This window comes from Saccostrea cucullata, unplaced genomic scaffold (genome assembly GCF_032062105.1).
Source record: "Saccostrea cucullata isolate Sc308-1 unplaced genomic scaffold, CSIRO_AGI_Scuc_v1 ctg13160, whole genome shotgun sequence".
In the NCBI taxonomy this organism is placed as follows: Eukaryota; Metazoa; Mollusca; class Bivalvia; order Ostreida; family Ostreidae; genus Saccostrea; species Saccostrea cuccullata.
The window spans coordinates 748-16958 of record NW_026920669.1 but is presented as its reverse complement, the minus strand read 5'-3'; the positions used below and the strand labels follow the sequence as shown (position 1 = coordinate 16958).

The following is a 16211-nucleotide window of genomic DNA, read 5'->3' as shown; positions in this document are numbered from 1 at the left end:
GTAAGATGACTAGCAAGAAGGTATATGTGTATGTCATAAACTCCCAAGTTTTTTTGTTTTTTTTTAAATTGTGGTAGTCAGTGAGAAATAGATAAAGGAAAGAAAAGATATTTTTTGTTTTGAAGACATGATAAATAGAATCTGTTTTACAAACTACAATCTTTGATATTCATCTTGTTTGTTGTACATGTAGAAGAACTGGTTACGGTTGACCTACCGTAATCTATAAGTTTGATCTGTCCTTGGTCGTTGATGAGGATGTTGTGACCTTTGACATCGCGATGAATCACATGGTTCTTGTGTAGATGATGCAATGCTTTGAGGGTCTCTCTAAGTATGTGGGCAATTAGGTCCTCCTCCATAAACCTGCCCTGCCCAATCAGTTCCCGGGCTAAGTGGGTCACAGAGCCGCGCCCACACAGCTGTTGATAGAACGTCATACTGGTCAGTTTTAAGTTCCTCAAAGTTATTTGTTGTAATATGCCTAGAAACTTAAAATTCCTATTTCATGAAAAGAAAATCACAAAAGGACCAAGGAACAATTATTTAGTGTTGAAATTTTGATCCAACACTCCCATCACTCTAAATCCTAGGTGTGCATATCCCAAGTGAATGCCATTGGGAATGCAGATAAATTAATACATGTTTGCATGCACAGCTGATTTTTCTGCATCAATACCCAGAGAAACTAAAGAACAAGTCATAAAACCTCAATTTCCATACGAGGAATGTACATGTATGTACTGGTATATAAACCAAATTTTTGCACTTGGAACTATTAACAGAAAAAAAATAATGAATCATATAAAATGAAAAATTTGATTTTCTGCATAATCAGTCATGACAAATTAAACATGATCAATCAATTTTTCATTGAACCCTCAAAGTATTTAGAATTTTTAACAGTTTTATTTACATGTGATATTAATCAACTGCTAGTCCTAGAATTATTCTACTAATTTTTCACTTAGGTATAAATCATGTGTCAGTTTGAAGACTAAATGAAATACATCTGGTTTGTATTATTAATGCTGATTCCAATATACCGGTAAATTGAAAGCTTTTCAGTGACAAAATAATCAGAATTGATAAAATTTGGCATACTGAGTAAATTTGTTGGTGGTGTCTCCATATTGTTTGGCTTGAAATGGCCGGTGCACAACTATCACACTGACTTATAGATTAGCAGAATATCAATGTGACATATCCACTTTAAAACTTAAATTTTATGTGCGTGTGTGTGTGTGTGTGTGTAAATGCATGTTAACCTGTTACTTTTGATCCCCTACAAATCATCATTTCTATCACTGTTTTCTTCTCTTTCTTTCCTTTATAGTCTTGTTTGTCACCCTCCCTCAATTTCTTTTTATTAACCATCTATTGTGCCCTTGACAGAATGTCCAAACTAAGAATGTCCAAGTCTGTTTTACTTCTTGTTTGTATGTTATAAAATATATTTTATAACTAGAATACAGCACATAGATTGTTACACTTGGACCTCAGTAAAGCATCTACCCACAGTTAGGAACAATGAGAATTAATCAATCTGTAGGATTTCATTACCTTTTTAAGTCTTTATACACATAGATTTTACTTAGAGAAGATGACATTTGTAGCAAAAAGATAACATTCAAAGTCATTGATCCAGCAACCATCATATTACAAATAACACAGATAAGGAAAGAAAGGGTCTGCATGAGGAAAGCTTATAATCCTACACAGCATTCATAAAATAGTTTCTTTTCCATTATTTAATAAAGCATAATGTGCAAAGTTGTTCAGAGTTTTATTTAATTGTCTTTATAGATATAAAAGACCCCACTTTTAGCAAAGGACATAAAATAGGATTAATGTCCCTTTTATCCAAACTAGGCACTCTTTGGTTGAAGTTTTGAATGATGTGGGCCAATGGGAAATAAAATGACCAAGAAAAGACATTTACAGAGATTGACAGAGGAGTTTTTTTAACCTTGAGAATTGATCCTGAAAACTGGTCCAGGGTTCTACAATTTACGGTTCACAATCATTGTACACCCTCTACACATCATAGACATCCCTTTGGTTTAGGTATGATTCCAACTGGGCTAGGGGACCCAACACATACTCCTGCATAATGATCTTAAACAGAAAAGGAGGTTTCGTTTTGTGGGCTCAGTGCTCACAGTACCTCTAGTTTACATAGCACTGACCTCCATTGCTATCCAGACCTCTGCGTCAATCCCGTTGGTGGGGGGTTTGAGGTAGATCCCGTGGAAGCGTGGGATGTTGGGGTGGTTCCCCTGATCCCTGAGGACCTGGTACTCCTCCTCTATCTCCTCAATCATCTCATGTATGGACTCCAGTACCTTCATCGCCACCACCTCCCCTACAAACCAGGAAATGTAGCTTTATCTATTGTTTGTCAAAAGTGAATGTCTCTATATCCTCTTCCTTTTGATTTCCAAATATGTTTTGATTCCGTGCATATACACGTCTGTGACTAAGCCTGTGATGTGGTCATCCTTATGCATTTCCATTAAACATTTTAAATGTAACCTTTTCATCAAGAAAAACATTTTACAGTATATGCCATATGCAGTTCTCCAAAACTGATTTATTTTACAAAAACCATAATATCAAACTTTAATTTATTTATAAGCTTAAAGCATTTTAAATGCTTTAAGCTTATAAATTAAAGAATTTTTGCTTTTTAAATAACTGATATTTATTTTCAACAGATTTCTTTTCCTTAGTCATGTATTAGTTATCATGTTTATATATGCTTTGATCACTACCATATTAAGTTAAATTACAAACTCAAGATTTTCACCATTTCCTACATCAAACAAGCACCACATCCTTGTTAGCTTTATAACCATGTTTTTCTTTCTCATGTGTAATACTACTCACCAGACTCTTTGTGTATGGCCTGGTGGATTTCCCCGTACGTGCCCTCCCCGATCAGTCGCTGTAACTCCCATGACGTCCGGGGGTCAGGGAGCTCGGAAAATTTGATCACTTGGCTGTACTGGTCAAGAATGGACAGCATGACCACACACTCTACCGGTCAGCTCTGAAAAGGGAAAACACTGTCTGAGTCAGAGGGATAAGAGGAGATAAGCATTATCAGACATAACACACCTATATTTTATGCTTCACCCTGTCTTTTTGATTTACATCAATTTCTTGTTTTGATGGTCAGAAGGAAAGATGAGATGGTCTGAGTAATCAATTTTATCTCATTCTGATAATTTACAAGATGTACGCTCTAGCTGAGTAATCAATTTTATCTCATTCTGATAATTTACAAGATGTACGCTCTAGCTGAGTAATCAATTTTATCTCATTACTTCTGATGATCTACAAGAAGATATTTTAACAACCTTATATATTAATTATTATATTTGATTCATAAAAAAAGTTGACATATCCTTTAATCATAACTATTCTATCAAAACTGCCTTAGACCCTAAAATTCAACTTACAGTTTATCATTACCCTAAAGTTATTTCCCCTCTGAGAATGTGCAACAGAGTTATTTATTGTCTATGATATTGCAATATCTAGCCCTTAGCTTAGACTCATATCATTTCAACATATTCAAGGAAAATGAAATCTTTATCAGAGAGTTGATTTCAAAAAGATGTAAATAAGGAGTCAGCAACCTGCCATATTTAGGTAGAAGTCTTCAGACCTTGGGGGGATTTAAAAATCTCAAAAGCTTAATATAAAACGTACACAAAAAGATGTGTACACCCACTATGTAAACTTGACAAATCTCCAAAGTCTCATCAGCACGGATTTCAGGCAGAAAGATTTTCAAAGAAAGCACTATAAGAAAATACTGTTCAGCATGAAAACTCGTATTCTTTATTTAATACATGTGTAAAAATAAAATATTTAAATTTTATCTAAATGCATTCAAGTCACATGTACAGTCTTATATGAAACAAAACCCAGTAAGAACCTAAAGAAAACAGATACACAGAACTCTGTGAAATTATATATATATAAACAGAATTCCCCTAAGAAAGTTAATTGGGTCTTTTAATATTTCATACGTCTCAATACACTTGGGATAATTACCTTCAGACAAGATAACAATTGACCCCACTAATAAGAATCAGAGGTAATTGGTACACTTTAAATGTAAGTAGAATCATTATGTAACATTCAACATAAAACACTATAGTGCATTCCTTGACTTGACTTTCTCTATGGTACATGTATAAATAAAAGAAAAAAGTGATAAAATGCACAAAATTCTCACATTTTCTAAACTGATACCAATACATCATATTAGTGCCATTAGGTGTCCACATAGATAAAATTGATATACTACACCTGTATAAAATCAATAGCCATCAAACACACCCAGAAAATAAGTACATTTCTCCCTTAAGCTGAGCACCTTTGCTAGAGATTTATCTATATTCAGGTGTGGGGGCCTAATATTGATTTTTATTCCAATTTATCTTGCAGTCATGCACATTTTATTATCCTTGGTATTTTTCAAGCACTACACTGATAAGACGTTATTGCATTCAATAAAATAGATGTAGCTGACCAAAAAATTTAGTATATGATCTCAGACTAAATATTCAATTGCACAAGATATATTACAGTTAATTAATTAAAAGATTATAAAAACAAGATAGTCAGTTTTTTTTAATTAATTTTCAAAGATTATTAATTTACTTATAAGTTAGAATCACTTTAGTTCATTATAACTGATTGTTTCAATCTGTTAAAAAAATCATAACATGCCAACTTTTAACAATTCAAAATGTAATTTAATGAAGTGAAAAAAGAACTCATTTGATAGGCCCATATTTTCAAATATTTCATCATGACAGAATACACAGAACACAACTCACATCTTCTACTCTTTTTAAAGACACACACATGATTCTAAACCTCTAATTCTTTCAATTTTAATATGTTGTGTATATTCAGCTAGCAGGCTAAATCTTTCTTTAAGCTTTTAATAATGAAACAAATTTCCTCCTTTTATGAAGTCAGAAATTATTTACCACTTTTAATTAAAGAAGCAAAGCTACTACAGTAACTTATTGCTCTTTCCTTCCACCCTCCCCTCTTTTTCTGCAATTTGTATTAGCACTAAGCACAAGCAGTTGTAACATCGATTATGTACATATTTACGTGTGCATAATACTTAAAATCAAAACTCATTTCAATGGGAAAATAAACAATAAATACATATTTTCAATAGCAAGCTTTGATTGTCATGAAAGTTTCAGCTGTTTATGACAGTTTTGAAATGATAGGGAGGGGTCACTAATATAACAGAGGCCGTTCGGGTTAGACTTACCTTTCGTTGCTATTGTGTTGATTTTTTTGTTCCGCTTCCTTCTATAAATTACAAATCTTCCGATATACGATCCATGTTTTGTTTATATCAAGTGCTAATAGCCCAATCCATCACATGTTGACAAAAACAAACCTGTTTTTATTTTTGGTTCTCGTGTAAATACGAAATCTCACCTGTCACTTCATTCGCAACTCCTCGGACCTTTCCCATTTCCATTCAAAGAAAAGGAGCGGATCCAGTGTTACCTATAGAAATTCAATTTAATCTAACTTGGGAATAGTTATAGAACCCCTACCCCAACTTTATTTGACAGTTGTAATTTGCCAGACTTAATTATTGAATGTTCATAAAACAACAGGAAAGTAAAGATTTACAATTAACATTTTTTTTTCTTCTACACTTTTCCAAGAACGGAAGTTTAAAACGATTGAGTGAACCGCAGGCGAAATTTGATGGGAGAGTCTATAAGCCCGTGAACTCGATAACAGGTAGTTAGAATAATCTAACTGTGTCTCGGTACAGGCCCTCACCACAGTTAGAATACGTCCCATATACTTGTAATGTAGCAAATCGGAGCGGATCCGCTCCGAAACGATTTTGAAGAATATAAAATGATTTGCACTGGGAATAACTACCAAAATAATCAAAACAAACCTTCTTGAGATTGCTTATGCCTTTTATCCCAAAAAATAATCCATATAAATACGAAAATCCAATTAATTTTCTCAACGTTTTTCTCTCGATTCAAATTACCGACCATGTTTACATTCGGAACTCTCTAGATTGTTCCAAGTAAATGCACTATGCGAGTTATCGCCCGTGTTTCTTTCTGCTACATTACGAATACACGGAACGAATTCTATCGTTAAACCGGGTCCGTAGGACAATATCATTTTAACGATAGAACATTCTATCTAGATAACAGGAAGCCCGTGATTTCGATTGTAAACACACGAACATTGATACGTAAGCGGTTTATGTGTACTTTTCTTGATGTATTGATTAACAGTCAAAACATAAGCCCTACTTAGTCTTTTGTAGGAATTTAAAGCGTTTTTACAATTTCTAAGATAGTGAACATGGTGAACGTATGTATATTTCAAGTAAAATAAAATTATATAATGTTTAGAGTTAACATGATTATGGATAAACAGCCTGTGACTTCATTGACACAGTACTGAGTATGAGGCTTGTGACTTCACAGACATCCTACATAGTACAACTCTGATGCCTGTGATTTCACCGACATGCTATATAGTACTGAGCTAACAAACACATATATAGTACCTAATTAAAGGCCCGTGACTTCACCGACATCCTATATAGTACTGAGTATGAGGCCCGTGACTTCACCGACATGCTATATAGTACTGAGTATGAGGCCCGTGACTCCATCGACATGCTATATAGTACCTAATTATAGGCCTGTGACTTCTCCGACATCCTATATAGTACTGAGTTTGAGGCCCGTGACTTCACCGACATCCTATATAGTACTGAGTATGAGGCCCGTGACTTCACCGACATCCTATATAGTACTGAGTATGAGGCCCGTGACTTCACTGACACCTAAGTATAGGCCCGTGACTTCACCGACATCCTATATAGTACTTAAGTAAAGGCCCGTGACTTCACCGTCATCTTATATAGTACCTAGTTATAGGCCCGTGACTTCACCGACATCCTATATAGTACTGAGTTTGAGGCCCGTGACTTCACCGACATCCTATATAGTACTGAGTATGAGGCCCGTGACTTCACCGACATCCTATATAGTACCTAAGTATAGGCCCGTGACTTCACCGTCATCTTATATAGTACCTAGTTATAGGCCCGTGACTTCACCGACATGCTATATAGTACTGAGTTTGAGGCCCGTGACTTCACCGACATCCTATATAGTACTGAGTATGAGGCCCGTGACTTCACCGACATGCTATATAGTACTGAGTATGAGGCCCGTGACTCCATCGACATGCTATATAGTACTGAGTTTGAGGCCCGTGACTTCACCGACATGCTATATAGTACTGAGTATGAGGCCCGTGACTTCACCGACATCCTATATAGTACTGAGTATGAGGCCCGTGACTTCACCGACATCCTATATAGTATAGGCCCGTGACTTCACCGACATCCTATATAGTACTTAAGTAAAGGCCCGTGACTTCACCGTCATCTTATATAGTACCTAGTTATAGGCCCGTGACTTCACCGACATCCTATATAGTACTGAGTTTGAGGCCCGTGACTTCACCGACATCCTATATAGTACTGAGTATGAGGCCCGTGACTTCACCGACATCCTATATAGTACCTAAGTATAGGCCCGTGACTTCACCGTCATCTTATATAGTACCTAGTTATAGGCCCGTGACTTCACCGACATGCTATATAGTACTGAGTTTGAGGCCCGTGACTTCACCGACATCCTATATAATACTGAGTATGAGGCCCGTGACTTCACCGACATGCTATATAGTACTGAGTATGAGGCCCGTGACTACATCGACATGCTATATAGTACTGAGTTTGAGGCCCGTGACTTCACCGACATGCTATATAGTACTGAGTATGAGGCCCGTGACTTCACCGACATCCTATATAGTACCTAGTTATAGGCCCGTGACTTCACCGACATGCTATATAGTACCTAAGTAAAGGCCCGTGACTTCACTGACATCCTATATAGTACCTAGTTATAGGCCCGTGACTTCACCGACATGCTATATAGTACCTAGTTATAGGCCCGTGACTTCACCGACATGCTATATAGTACCTAGTTATAGGCCCGTGACTTCACCGACATGCTATATAGTACCTAAGTAAAGGCCCGTGACTTCACTGACATCCTATATAGTACCTAGTTATAGGCCCGTGACTTCACCGACATGCTATATAGTACCTAGTTATAGGCCCGTGACTTCACCGACATGCTATATAGTACCTAGTTATAGGCCCGTGACTTCACCGACATGCTATAGAGTACTGAGTTTGAGTCCAGTGACTTCACCGACATCCTATATAGTACCTAAGTAATGGCCCGTGACTTCACCGACATGCTATATAGTACTGAGTATGAGGCCCTTGACTTCATCGACATCCTATATAGTACCTAGTTATAGGCCCGTGACTTCACCGACATGCTATATAGTACTGAGTATGAGGCCCGTGACTTCACCGACATCCTATATAGTACCTAAGTATAGGCCCGTGACTTCACCGACATCCTATATAGTACCTAAGTAAAGGCCCGTGACTTCACCGACATCCTATATAGTACCTAGTTATAGGCCCGTGACTTCACCGACATGCTATATAGTACCTAAGTAAAGGCCCGTGACTTCACCGACATCCTATATAGTACCTAGTTATAGGCCCGTGACTTCACCGTCATGCTATATAGTACTGAGTATGAGGCCCGTGACTTCACCGACATCCTATATAGTACCTAGTTATAGGCCCGTGACTTCACCGTCATGCTATATAGTACTGAGTATGAGGCCCGTGACTTCACCGACATGCTATATAGTACTGAGTATGAGGCCCGTGACTCCATCGACATGCTATATAGTACTGAGTTTGAGGCCCGTGACTTCACCGACATCCTATATAGTACTGAGTATGAGGCCCGTGACTTCACCGACATCCTATATAGTTCCTAGTTATAGGCCCGTGACTTCACCGACATCCTATATAGTACTTAAGTAAAGGCCCGTGACTTCACTGACATCCTATATAGTACCTAGTTATAGGCCCGTGACTTCACCGACATGCTATATAGTACCTAAGTAAAGGCCCGTGACTTCACCGACATCCTATATAGTACCTAGTTATAGGCCCGTGACTTCACCGTCATGCTATATAGTACTGAGTATGAGGCCCGTGACTTCACCGACATGCTATATAGTACTGAGTATGAGGCCCGTGACTTCACCGACATCCTATATAGTACCTAAGTATAGGCCCGTGACTTCACCGACATCCTATATAGTACCTAAGTAAAGGCCCGTGACTTCACCGACATCCTATATAGTACCTAGTTATGGGCCCGTGACTTCACCGACATGCTATAGAGTACTGAGTTTGAGGCCAGTGACTTCACCGACATCCTATATAGTACCTAAGTAATGGCCCGTGACTTCACCGACATGCTATATAGTACTGAGTATGAGGCCCGTGACTTCACCGACATGCTATATAGTACCTAAGTAAAGGCCCGTGACTTCACCGACATCCTATATAGTACCTAGTTATAGGCCCGTGACTTCACCGTCATGCTATATAGTACTGAGTATGAGGCCCGTGACTTCACCGACATCCTATATAGTTCCTAGTTATAGGCCTGTGACTTCACCGACATGCTATATAGTACCTAAGTAAAGGCCCGTGACTTCACCGACATCCTATATAGTACCTAGTTATAGGCCTGTGACTTCACCGTCATGCTATATAGTACTGAGTATGAGGCCCGTGACTTCACCGACATCCTATATAGTTCCTAGTTATAGGCCTGTGACTTCACCGACATGCTATATAGTACTGAGTATGAGGCCCGTGACTCCATCGACATGCTATATAGTACTGAGTTTGAGGCCCGTGACTTCACCGACATCCTATATAGTACTGAGTATAAGGCCCGTGACTTCACGCCCCTGTATCACGTTAAATGATATGAGGACATATCGCATACTTCACTCAAAGTTTCCAATAGAGGAAGCAATTTTTTCAGTCTTAATTCATTTTATTTCATTTCTTTTAATTTTCCTACTCAACCACTGTACGTACAGGTACAATTATCAATGCATGATATCCAGTACTGAATTTAGCATAAACAAGATATCAAGAAAACTGCAATTAAGTATTTATTTTTCTGTAAAGGTGTGTCTTTGAAAAAAAAATCACAAAGAAGGTTTACAATGTGACTTTGTATTTTTGGCTTTGTATGTACCAATTAATATTATCATAAACAAAAATACATACCAAGCCACCTATTAACACCTCCGAAGTTATACACTCAAGCATGATATTTCACTTGAATATATAGAATGATACATAAATATACATGCTGAGCGGCCTATTACCGGCTCCGAGATTATCAATCACACATGATATTTCACTTGAATATATAGAATAGATACATAAATATACATGTTGAGCGGCATATTACTGCCTCCGAGATTATATACACATAATAATGATATTTTCACTTGAATATATGGAATAGATGCATAAATATACATGTTGAGCGGCCTATTACTGCCTCCGAGATTATATACACATAAAAATGATATTTTCACTTGAATATATGGAATAGATACATAAATACACATGCTGAGCGGCCTATTACCGCCTCCGAGATTATACACTCACACATGATATTTTCAATTGAATATATAAAATAGATACATAGATATACATGTTGAGCGACCTATTACCCCCTCGGAGATTATATACACATAATAATGATATTTTCACTTGAATATATGGAATAGATACATAAATATACATGTTGAGCGGTTCATCCGAGTTGATATACACATTATAATGATATTTTCAATTGAATATATAGAATAGATAAATAAATATACATGTAGAGCGGCCTATTACCGCCTCCGAGATTATATACACATAATAATGATATTTTCACTTGAATATATGGAATAGATACATAAATATACATGCTGAGCGGCCTATTACTGCCTCCGATATTATATACATATAAAAATGATATTTTCACTTGAATATATGGAATAGATACATAAATATACATGTTGAGCGACCTATTACCCCCTCCGAGATTATATACACATAATAATGATATTTTCACTTGAATATATGGACTAGATACATGAATACACATGCTGAGCGGCCTATTACTGCCTCCGAGATTATATACACATAATAATGATATTTTCACTTGAATATATGGAATAGATACATAAATATACATGCTGAGCGGTTCATCTGAGATGATATACACATTATAATGATATTTTCAATTGAATATATAGAATAGATACATAAACATACATGTAGAGCGGCCTATTACCGCGTCCGAGATTATATACACATAATAATGATATTTTCACTTGAATATATGGAATAAATACATTAATATACATGTTGAGCGACCTATTACCCCCTCCGAGATTATATACACATAATTATGATATTTTCACTTGAATATATGGAATAGATACATAAATATACATGCTGAGCGGCCTATTACCGCCTCCAAGATGATATACACATAATAATGATATTTTCAATTGAATATATAAAATAGATACATAAATATACATGTTGAGCGACCTATTACCCCCTACGAGATTATATACACATAATAATGATATTTTCAATTGAATATATAGAATAGATACATAAATATACATGCTGAGCGGCCTATCACCGCCTCGGAGATTATACACTCACACATGATATTTTCAATTGAATATATAAAAAAGATACATTAATATACATGTTGAGCGACCTATTACCCCCTCCGAGATTATATACACATTATTATGATATTTTCACTTGAATATAGAGAATAGATACATAAAAATACATGTTGAGCGGCCTATTACCCCCTCCGAGATTATATACACATTATTATGATATTTTCACTTGAATATAGAGAATAGATACATAAATATACATGCTGAGCGGCCTATTACCGCCTCCGAGATTATACACTCACACATGATATTTCACTTGAATATAGAATATATAGTTAATATTACTAAATGTATCGGCAATGGATTAAAAGTTTGACAATAACTGTCTAAGATGAAGACTGCAAATTACTAGCATGCAGTTTTGTAAAGATTTTAATCTTTTCTTTTGGCCTTTTTCATAGAAGTTTCTGTTTCTTTACATCTTTTCTCTGCCTCTTCCATTGGCAAGCCAGTTCGCAAGCACACACCAAAGACTATAGCCTCTTTCATCAGGACATGAGTTAGGTAATACATGCCACAACTGAAAATGTATATAAAATATACTTAATAAATATTTAATTAAAAGCATTACCCAATACGTAATTAAATCTGTCTGAATGAAAAAACAATTTTAAGGTGACACTTAAAATACAAGAACCCCACAGGCCACAAGTCTCACGTGTGTTTATATGGTTTTCTTTTCCTTCATCATCTGTTTTTTTTTATCATTATTAATTTTCCAATATAAAACTTTGATCACCAATTGTGGTCATAACCAATCCCCAAAATCACAACCAACAGTGATCTTATTTTCATTACTATATTGTGTGAGATTGAACTTTCATTAAAAAAAACAGACTTTAAATCATAAACCAGTGATAAGAAAAATTAATGCAGAGTTTAAAGCTGATATTACAAAATATTAAGCTACTGGAGATTATAACATTCATGCACATGATAGCCAAGGGCAGATGAAAAGGCCTCAATAACTATCATGATTATTCTTTACCTGGGGGAATGCAGATGATAGACAAATAAATAAAAATAAAAATAAATAAAAAACACTTACATTGGATTTTCTCTCAACAGTTTCTCAAGTATATTATTCTCAAGAACTGTAAAAGTGTAGTATCTTGTGAATATTGTCCTGAAAAGGTATTCAAATAATGTATTAGAAAATTCATTAAATATTCCAAAATGAAGGGTTCCTCCTTCTTTTAATGCAAATTTATAGACCCAAAGACAAAATGAAAAAAAAAAAAATAACTATACACCTATATCATACATATGTAGATAAGACATATAAGATACATACTATATGTGTATAGTAAATTCAACATTCTGAAGATTCTGAACAAATTCGTTGTTGGAATAATGAAAATTTGACAAATTTATCTCAATTCAGATTTATTTTCTTCAGATTAAGTTGGATCTTTAAACAAAGTACAATATTATTTACCCAGGCATCAGTTTGCTGCAGAATATATGATCACTAAGAGTCATTTGTAGATGCTGAACAACCTATTTAAAGAAATAAAGAGATACATACATTATTGTTGAAATATGATAAGACATCAAGCCAGTAATGAAATACATATAGAAATGTATTCATTATTTTTTAATAAGTATACGTGCATATTTCATACAGAATGTATTTGATATTTGTTTGATAATTTTTTCTTGATAAAATTATCTAATAAATCACAATAATAAGTAAGCAAATAATTTATCATATATACTTACATTTGCTGTAAAATAGGATTCACCAAAACCAAAGTTAAGTCTCTGTTTTTCATAATATGATATAGGGTCACAGAGGAATTCGTGGTGCCTCTTATGATTTGTTTCCATACTACACAAAGAAATTAAATAGTTGTTTAAAAACTGTAATGTTCAGTCAACGAATAAGAAGTAATATTATTTTTTAGTATATATTATATAATAAATATATATCTAAAAATTCAAGTACCATTCCAATTCTGTACAGTTCATGATTTCAACAAGTTCTCTCTTTATGCTGGCCATCTACAAATTGAATACAAAATATTTCAGCTAGAGTAAACATAGCCCCTTTAGACATAATTTCATTTAATTTAAGCAAGAGGTCTGTGTGCCATATTCTTACCAGAGTCTCTTTGGACATGCTGTTCAGTAACAAATATAATCTGATAGTCAAAACTTTTCAATACCCTTCCCCAAAGAGGCTGATTGGAACAAATACTAATTCTATTTTACTTTAGGTGATTCCATGTCATATATTATTATTATAATTATTATATAGAATAACTCCTCTCTCTATACCTATAGGGCAAATGATCTAACACTGCAACTCTGGCATCCCAAATACACAATATACATGTACATGTTAATATATTACACCTGGTATTACTATCTCTTCAAAATGGGACTTGAACTAACTTGCTTTAAAGATGTTGGGAATAACATAATCTGAATTTCATAACTTATACTGAGAGTACAGAAAAGTAAGAATCAGATGATGTCATCATTTTGTTGGCTGACAATGAAAATGAGAGCTCTTGATTTAACAGAAAGAGAATTAAAACAAAAGAAAAAAACTCTTCCTGCAGCATTGAAATATCAGATTTTTTTTTGCCTCCTAAACAAAGAACTACAATTAATTATTTTTTTTTTTACAAAATGTTTGAACCCACAGTGTGGCCTGCCCTTTGTAAGATAGTGTTTTAATAAATAAAATAATTTTTATAAAAACACTATCTAACAACAATAATGATTTCACTAAACTTGAATCAGTACATTGTGTCTGAAAGATTTCACATAAATTTCATCATTTCTCAGCAAGTTTATTAAAAAAGCATCCATTTTTTCAGATTGTCTCCCCTTTAAAGAGAACTATGATGGTCAATTCATTTAAATGATGGTTAATTACCTGTTTATCAACAAAGGGAATATCCACTCCTGAAAAGAGAAATGCATTGATATTAAATCAAATATACACTACTTATAAATTTATTGCATTCAGTTAATATATTGTTTGTATTTATTGGATTGATTTTATGAAATAATAGAATGCACAAGCTGGGCACAGAGGGAATATATGACCATGGTACTTAAATAATTGGAGTCAAAACTTTAAAGTTCCAAAATGAGACCACAATAACTTAATATATCTTTGGGTTGTAAATACTTGCCCCCTTCAAGAGCCCCTCAAAAGATGGGTACATGTATATAACAACTAACAAGTAAAAATTGCTTAAAATCTCATTACTACATAACTTTTGAGCACTTTATAGAACAAGGGTTTTCATATTCTTGTAACTATAGACCTTCCTTTGGGATCCAAAACTTTTGACATTGACCTTTGGGGTAGGACATGCATTGGAGAAAGTTCAACCCTCGCCATAGGCTGCTTATGCATTGAACTCAGATTATTTTTCTTTTACTTACTTTTTGTTTGTAATTTTTTCTCATCATCCTCATCATCGATTCTAGTTCTGAAAAAAATTGTACAAATTACATTAATATAGAATATCTACGTGAACTTTTATACATGTACATGTACATTTTTGTGAGAAAAAGAAAAATATCAACATTAATAACCCCTTGCAATTAAGTTAGGAAAGAGATAACAGAAATGTGCATGTGTGAAAATGGGGTGGGGGAATGAAAACATAATGTAAATAATAAATCTTATTTAGGTTGAAGTGCCCTTTTAAGGGGGATGCTCTGTTTTATAGTGTCCTCATTATACCCTGCAATTGAGTTGGAGGGGATATAGAAATATGCTTGTGTGTATGTGTGCCAGTTAGTTTGTCATTTGTGTGAAACAGAAGTGACAAAATTTAAATAAAAATCGATATAAATGCCAGCTGCCTTGATCGATATGCTCTTGTGGGAAGGTTCTTGTTAGAACTGCAGTTCTATTTTGGAATAGCTTTACTCATAAATGAGTCCAAAACAGTCTGCAAATTCAATTATTATGTTCTAAGTAAATGTAAAAATGCACTTACTTCTTTTCATCCGAACATGCTTTCTTTCCTAAAGCAGGGTACCTTTAAAAAATATATATGAACCAATGAGCAAGGTGAATAAAGATAATTTCCGTAAGAACCTTTAAAACTAAAATGATTACATAAAATGTCTTTATAACGCCAATTTCGTTTCTAATTGTTTTCTCTGTGATAACTCTTTGAAATTTAGAGGAGTTGATTTATTCATATTTCTATAAGAAGGTTAATTTCGCAAAGTGAATTAAAGTTCAGGAGCCTAATACGCATGTCAGTCTCTAAAAATGCAAATGGGTAGTATTTCTTCATTATGTCAACAATTTAAAAACATTGGTGGGAAAAGTTTGTCAGTTTTCATGTAAAGAAACATTTATTAGAAAAAAAAATGGAATAAGGGTTTCGTAGCCCATCTGAACTGAAGCTTCAAGTGACCTTTTCTGATCAGTCTCCAGAATCTGGACCAAAGTCATCAAT

At 34.7% G+C, this 16211-nt stretch overlaps 2 protein-coding genes across 2 annotated transcripts; both read right to left on the bottom strand.

The window, feature by feature from the left end:
* Positions 1-206: 206 nt before the first annotated feature.
* Positions 207-5571, bottom strand: LOC134255142 (myosin-IIIa-like; the record flags this gene model as incomplete). The annotated part of the gene is made up of 4 exons (XM_062737656.1): positions 5485-5571; positions 2890-3052; positions 2190-2365; positions 207-422 (listed from the first exon to the last, which is right to left on the bottom strand). Coding segments are annotated over exons 2-4 (531 nt in total), but the record flags the coding sequence as incomplete, so codon positions are not given.
* A 6573-nt stretch (positions 5572-12144) lies between these two features.
* LOC134255131 (uncharacterized) lies at positions 12145-15782 on the bottom strand (the record flags this gene model as incomplete). The annotated part of the gene is made up of 8 exons (XM_062737647.1): positions 12145-12292; positions 12821-12898; positions 13211-13272; positions 13495-13603; positions 13721-13776; positions 14660-14688; positions 15178-15224; positions 15741-15782. Coding segments are annotated over 8 exons (571 nt in total), but the record flags the coding sequence as incomplete, so codon positions are not given.
* Positions 15783-16211: the final 429 nt, after the last annotated feature.